Raw genomic sequence first — 7,885 nt, forward strand, 5'->3', positions numbered from 1 at the left:
ACACACACAGACACACACACAGACACACAGACACACACACACACAGACACACAGACACACACACATACAGACACACACACAGATACACACACACACAGACACACAGACACACACACACAGACACACACAGACACACACACACAGACACACACACAGACACACAGACACAGACACAGACACACACACAGATACACACACACAGACACAGACACACACAAACACAGATACACACACACACAGACATACACACACAGATACACATAGACACACACACAGACACACACACACAGACACACACACAGATACACACAGACACATATATACAGACACACACACACAGACACACACACAGACACATACAAACACACAAAGACACACACACACAGACACAGACACACACAGACACACACAGACACACAGACACACACATATATACAGACAGACACACACACACAGACACACACACACAGACACACACACACTCACACCAGCACACATGTGTGCTCACACATGTGAAAACGCATATACAGAGCAGTAATGGATCGGAGGGTAATGTGCTTGCTGACACTGTCCACCTGAGTTTGCTCCCCAGGACCCTCATGGTGGAAGGAGAGAACCAACTCCTGCCAGTTGTCCTCTGACCTCCACAGGCACACCGTGGCTTGTACATACATGCGCACATAGAAAAAAAAAAAAAAGGAAAGGAGGTGGCATACCCACATACATGCACACAACACACTAATTCACATACAGCAAAACCCAAACAACCCAAACAGAAAACACAATATGTTTAAAACTATTTAAAGACTGCTTCCGGCCGGGAGGATGGCTCACACCTTTAATTCCAGCACTCGGGAGGCAGAGGCAGGCAGACCTCTTCGAATTTGAGTCCAGCTTAATCCATATAGACAGTTCCAGGCATCCAGAGTTACAGAGCGAAACACTGTCTCAAGATTAATCAATTCATTGAAAATATTTTTTTTTAAAAAAAGGGGTTTTATTAAAATAAGTGACCTGGGGGAGGGGAGCAATAACTAGACGTAAGGCCAAATTTTTGATGAGATAAAAATCAGATGGAATCAGGCATGATGGTGTACAGCTGGAATCCAGCTCTCCTGGCCTACACAGCAAGTTTGAGGCCAGCCTGGGTTACAGGAGATCCTGAGACCCTGCCTCAAAACAACAACAGCAACAACAAAAACAACAGCAGCAACAACAAAAGCAACAACAGCAACAACAAAAACAACAACAGTAGCAACAACAAAAACAACAACAGTAGCAATAACAAAAACAACAACAGCAACAACAAAAACAACAGCAGCATCCAGAACAGGAACCACAGCGGCTCCAGCCACTCTCAGACAAGCTGGAAGGAGCTGACTGAGAAAGGGGAGAGAGAGCTCCCTGTGGGTGTGCGCACAATGAGGAACTTAGCTCTGGGCTAGGAGAGGACTGGGTTCTCAGGATTCCCCAAGGGCCGGAGGAGTGAGGGGGAGGACCACTCACGGCAGAAGGTGCTGTTGCGCCAGGTAGTCACCTGGCCGGCCTGGGCACACAGAGATGCGTAGGCCTGCAGGGAGTGGCAGAGGGTTAGGTTGTCTCCGTTGGTCTCACACTGGCCATACACACAACTGGAGAAGCTGGCCTGCGGGGGCACCACCTCATGGCAATTGGAGAAAGGCCCTGGAGGTCAAGATAAAGTGGGGGAGAAGAGGGTGAACCCAGTGAGCAGGCTGGGCCTTGAAGCTTCTGTATAGGGGATATGTGTGTATCCTGTGTGTGTTCGCGTGCGGTTGAGTGGATGTGTACCAGAGACCACCAGAGGACAACTTCACCTTGAGTTTCTATTATTATTATTATTATTATTATTATTATTATTATTTCTGCATATAATATGTATGTATGTATGGGCACATGTGTTATGTATGGCATTAGTGTGTATGTGTGTGTATAATATTTATGCACAGGCATATATGCTATGGCATATAAAGGTCAGAGAACCACTGTGTAGAGTTAGTTCCTCCTCCAAATGTACATGAGTTCTGGGGTTTCAACTCAAGTTGAAGCAAGCAGCTTTACATGGTGAGCCATCTTCTTGGCCCCACCTGTGTGTGTGTGTGTGTGTGTGTGTGTGTGTGTGTGTGTGTGTGTGTGTAGAAGCACATGTGTCACAGCACACCTGCAAAGGTCAAAAGACAACCCACAGGACTCAGGTCTCTCCTTCCACCTTCTGAGCCCTAGGGCTAAAACTTGGGTTGTTAGACCTGATGGCAGCAGGCACTTGTATCCACTGAACCATCTTCCCAGTCCTCCATCTTGCTTTCTGAGACACAGTATCTTACTGACCAAGCTGGAACTTGCCACCTTCACTAAGCTGTTAGCACCTGAGCACCAAGGAGTCGCCTGTCTCGGTTCTCTCAGCACCAGGATCACACGTGTGTGCCACCATGCCTGGATGGTTGTATTTATGTATTTATGTATATATGCATGTATTTATTTATTTATTCTCACTTTGTGGGGAAGAGTGCATGCATGCTTTGCTGGAGTTGGTTCCGTGTGGGTTCCAAGGGTTGAAACCAGGCTGGATGGTAAATGCCGTTTCTCCCTGAGCCTTCTCTCCAGCCTCACATTCAGTTTATTTGAGCTCTAGGGCTCAAACTAAAGTCTTGTGCTTGCGAGGCAGGCACTTTCCAACTGGTCTATCTCCTCAGCTCCTGCACAGCTAACTTAAGGTCCACTTGCATCGAAGCCTGGATGTAGTCAGGCATGGTATCATAGGCCCGTAACTCCAGCACTTGAGCGAATGAGGCAGGAGGATCACCGTGATTTTAAGGCCAGCCTGAGCTACGTGAAACACTCTGGGCAAACAGGAGCTGGGGATGGAGCTAGTTGTGGTTACTTGGTGTGCCCTGGATTCGATACCCAGCACCACCTGTACCGGATGTGGTGGTGAACATCTGTAACCCCAAGCGTTCAAGAGGTAAGAGGCAGGAAGATCAGAAGTTCAGTGGCATCCTTGGCTACACAGTAGGTTCAAGGCCAGCCTGAGATACATGGGATCAAGTCTCAAAACAAACCAGCAATGACAAAACCCAGATGCATTGGGAAACTATGTCTATAACAGCTACATCAGTCACGGCTCCTAAAAAAAAAAACGATAACCACTCGGCTATTCCGTACTCCTGCTGGCCTCCCTGGCCTTTTTATCTGCTTCCACTCTGGCTTTCTCCCATCCTAACTGCATCGGGTCACGCCCAGGGCTAAGGACAAAGGGCTCTGGGAGGAGAGATGTCTCTCACCAAGAGGGTTCATCAAGATGGCACATTTCTTAGTCCAGACATCATCCATGTCGCTGTCCGCGCAGCGGGAGGGCTTGCCCCCGACTAGGAAGCAGCTGGGTAAGGAGGAGGGGAGAGAACAGAAACTTAGGTTGAAGAGTCCAACAAACGGAGGCTAAGCTGCAGAGAGGAAAATGGAAAGGACACAAGGGTACCCTCAAGTGACACATCAGGGGACACATCGGGAAGGAAGAAGGCTGGAGGGCCAACAGGACTTTCTCAAATGGCTGTGTCAAAGGTAAGCATAAGAGAAGTCAGTTGGCATAGGCCTGAGAAGTCAGAACAATTTGATTTAACTGTTTACATATATATTTTTTGAGACAGTCTCTCTACATAGTCCTGGCTCTCCTGCAACTCACTCTGTAGACCAGGCTGGCCTTGAACTCATAGAGACCCACCTGCCTCTACCTCCTGAGTGCTGGGATGAAAGACGTGAGCCATCATGCCCAGCTTGTTTACATTTTATTTTCTATTTTTTAATGTTTAGTTCATTGTGTTTGATTATGTATGTGGATGTCTGTGTGTGGGTATATGCATATGAGAGTTCAGAAGAGGGCATCAGCTCCCTTTAAACTGTAGTTACGGGTGGTTGTGAGCCATCATGTGGGTGCTCGTAACCAAACCTGGGTTCTCTACAAAGCAGCTAGCACCTTCAAAGGTTGAGTCACCTCCCCAGCCCCCACTCTCCTCTCTCCCTCTCTCCCTCTCTCCTCTCTCTCTCTCCATACACACACACACACACACACACACACACACACACACACACACACACACATAATCTTTCATGTAGCCCAAACTAGCCTTGAATTGACTATATGACCCAGAATGACTTTGAAATACTGATCCCCCTGCCTCCAGCTCCCATCTGTTGGTATTGCGGGCATGCACCACCCTGCTTGATGTATGTGGTACTGGAGCTAGAACCCAAGGCTTCATGGATGCTAGTATAGCACTTTGCCTACTGGGTTACACCCCCAGTTCTGTCAGAACAACTTTTCCAACTTCCAGCCTCAGGTCTGGAACCCCAGCCAGGGGTTGAGTGTGTATCTGCCACGGGCAAAGTCCTGAGTTCCATCCCAGCACTGGAAACTCAAGAGAGGATGAAGAGCAGAATTGACTGGGTTCCTGAGAGCTGGGAGCCCAGATACACAAGAGACAATCACTTGCAGACTTCGTCCAGGGACCAGTTTCCCTAGGCCCAGCTCATCAGACCCCCCATGTTCACTTCTCTCTGTCCATTTCCCCTAGGCCCAGCTCGCTAAGGCTCAGCCCTCACCAAGCCTAGCTCACTCAAGAGCAGTTCACCCAGGCTCAGCTCACCTAGGCCAAGATCCCTATGCCCAACTCACCCAGGGTCAGAGGCTTCAAGGATTTTCCAAGCAGCTCCCAGCAGAAGTGAGTTGCCTGCCGGCTTCATGTCTGCACGCAGGTTGTCATCCATACTGTTATTGTTGTAGTTCCCTAAGGGTGGCGCAGGGGCTTTAGTTCCACCCAGCTCTGAGGCCACATTAAGGCTGACCCTTTAGCCTTTTCCTTTTTCTGTTTTGTTTTGTTCTCTTTTTAATGACAAGGTCTCATATGTACCAGTCTAGCCTTGAGCTAACTATGTAGCCAAAAGTGGCCTTGAACTCTTCATCCTGTTATTGTCCCCTCCCAAGTCCTGGTATTGTAGGCATGCCCTACCACACCCAGTGTATGCACTGCTGGGGACAAAACACAAGACTTCCTGCATGCTAGGCAAGAGTTCCACCAATTGAGCTATATTTCCATTCCACCTTTCACCTTTGTTTTGGAGCAGGTTGTTATGCAGGCCAGGTTGGCCTTGAACTTGCTACATAACACAGAATAACCATGACCTCTGGATCCTCCTGCTTCTACCTCCCAAGTACCATGATTTCAGATATGTGACATCACATTTGGCAACCCTTTTCTCTTCATCTCTGGCTTTCCGGGGCACCTGCTTTTGGGCCTAGTGTCTTCAACTCATTCATCAACTGACAAGTCCTAAGGTCATCTAATAGAGACGTGGGGGGGGAGGGGTGCAGCTTTCCCCCCAGGGTGCTTACCACACAGCCCACAAAGTGAGCCGGTGTATGAGGAAGGCACTGTCACCGCCACCAGGTGCCTTCCATCGTATCGAACTTGAAGCCCAAAGTTCGTGTAGAGCAGGACGAAGATGCCACTCAACCTGATGGTCACCCGTCCTTGCGAAGGCCACACGGGGAGCACCACCCTTTGGTTGTTCAGCTGCAGAAGTAGGCAGGGTATGAGAGAGGGGGTGTGGGAAAGGAGAGGGAGAGGGAGTCAGAAACAAAACTTGGGACAAAGACGAATGGGACAGGGGTTTACAAACAAGGAGAGTAGGATGGAGCTGTCTTGGAGCTCGTTTCTTAAAAGTGGAAGCAGGAAGACTGGTAGTTCAAAGTTATCCTCAGCTACATAGCAAGTTCCAGGTCAACCTGGACACATGAGACCCTACCTCGAAAGTAATAACAATAAAAGAAAGGAGAAAGAGACTTGGTGGTGGTGTGGGGTCTAGGAGGCAATGGAGGGCACATACCACAACCTTTTGACCTTTGAACAGGGAGATTTTGAGGTCAAAGACCTGCACATGGACAGCTTTGACGTAGGAGACTTCCAAGTTGCCATCACGTATCTCATTGGTGGCGCTCACGACAAAGTTGTTCTCTTGAGATTTGGACCAGCAAGGCTGGGTCAATACGTAAGTGCAGGTGCCCATGAAATGATGCAAAGCCCCATCGAAGGTCAGGTAGTGGGGGTCACCAGACACCAGGCAGGTGGCTGCTCCTGGAGGAGAGGACAGACGTCAGGTAGTGGGGGTCACCAGACACCAGGCGGGTGGCTGCTCCTGACAGGCTTCGGAGTCTCATTGCCCCACATCCCAGAAGCCTCAAGCCAAGGCCGCCGCCTCGGTGAGGCTGTTGTAGTCAGTACCCATAGTGCATCCTTGTACTTGAGTTTCCTCTAGGAAGACCTGTTGTCTTGGCTCAGAGAGGTCAAGAAAGGAATCTGCCCTCCCTAGCTTCGCTTTCTGAGCCCTTGAAGATGCTGATCCTAACGTCTGGATCTAGAATCCCAGAGACCCCGTGTGCCAGAATCCTGATTCTCCAGCTCAATCTTATCGGGAAGTGGTGGAAACTTTAGGTGTGTAGCTAACTGAAGGTTTGAGGTTATTGGAAGAACGTTGTTGAAGGGGATTGTGGGATTCTCTTTCTTTGCTTCTTGTCCAAGCTGTGAGGTAAGAATTATTTTTTGGCCATATTTCTCAACAGGATGTGCTAGCTAACCAGGGGCCCCAAATCAACAAGAACAAATGACCACAGATGGAAACCTCCCAAATTGGGAGATCAAAAAACCTACCTCCCCGTCCTCCTCCTCCTCATTCTTTTTCTTCCCTCTCCTTTCTCCTCTCCCTCTTCTTCCTTCTCCCTCCTTTTACTAAGTAACAGAGCACTTGCTGATTTTTCACAGTCCAACCACCTCTACACAAAGGCTTTGAGAGTGGATAAGGCCTTAAACTAGTGCGGCCTAACACTCTAGCCAACAGACATTAAGACATTTGCACCTCTCTCTCTCGTCGGTCGCCCCACTTCCTCCATCACTCTTTGAACTCTTTATTGGCCTTAGAAGGCGCAGCCCGTGTTCATGGGGATCTTGCGTAGCTTCTATATGAGCTCAAATGACAAACGGGGTAATAGCTTCAAACTGACAAGAGAACCTCTGGGAAATGGAACTGCAGCCAGTTCTACCTTCTCAGCTCTTACTGACGTCACTAGCTTCAGACGACAACCTGACACACTTAGAAAGAAGGGACCTCAACTGCAAAATTGCCTCTATCAGATCGGCCTCTGTGCCTATCTGGAGGGCACTTTCTTGACTCTTAGTTGACGCAGGGGGGGGCCCAGGCTCCTGTGAGAAGTACCATCCCTAGGCAGGTGGCCGTAGGCTGTATGAGAAAGATGGAAGCTGGAGGTGACTTTGGAAGCTGGAGGTGACTTTGGAAGCAAGCCAGCAAGCGGGGTTTCTCCAGATGTTTCTACCTCAGCTCCCACCTTCAGTTCTTAAAGGACTGTAACCTGTAAGTTGAAGCCATCCTATTCCTCCCCAACTCGCTCCTGGCCATGGCGTTTATCACAACACAGAGCACAAACTAGAACACGTACGTTTGCTTTGTGAGACTTTTTAAGCAAAGTATAAAAATATACTGCCGAATCAGAACTTTCCAGCTAAATCTTGCTCTTAACAACGGCTTCTTCCAGGTATGGATCGATCACACATGGAAATCTACTTCCTGCATTATTTGAGAGCTGTAAAAGTTCAGCCCGAGGGCAGAATATGTGCTAAATGTAAAGCATTAACAACAAACCAAGAACCGCTTTTCAGGTAAAGATTAGTGACGGATAGGCCAGAGAAAATGTCAACTTGACCTTAAAAATATGAACCCACCACAGAATAATCAATCAGTCAGTCAGTCAGTCAGTCACACACACACACACACACACACACACACACACACACACACACAC

The 7,885-nt window shown here is 48.6% G+C and overlaps 1 protein-coding gene across 1 annotated transcript in view; it reads right to left on the bottom strand.

The window, feature by feature from the left end:
- Zan (zonadhesin) overlaps window positions 1-7,885 on the bottom strand; it is a 98,427-nt gene that overhangs the window by 63,146 nt on the left and 27,396 nt on the right. The window contains 5 exon segments of the mRNA XM_029533878.1: window positions 1,507-1,683; window positions 3,300-3,394; window positions 4,688-4,799; window positions 5,405-5,585; window positions 5,899-6,146. Of these exon segments, the coding sequence (XP_029389738.1) occupies window positions 1,507-1,683; window positions 3,300-3,394; window positions 4,688-4,799; window positions 5,405-5,585; window positions 5,899-6,146 (813 nt within the window).

The sequence above is a fragment of the Mus pahari genome, chromosome 23 (assembly GCF_900095145.1).
Source record: "Mus pahari chromosome 23, PAHARI_EIJ_v1.1, whole genome shotgun sequence".
NCBI classification, from domain to species: domain Eukaryota; kingdom Metazoa; phylum Chordata; class Mammalia; order Rodentia; family Muridae; genus Mus; species Mus pahari.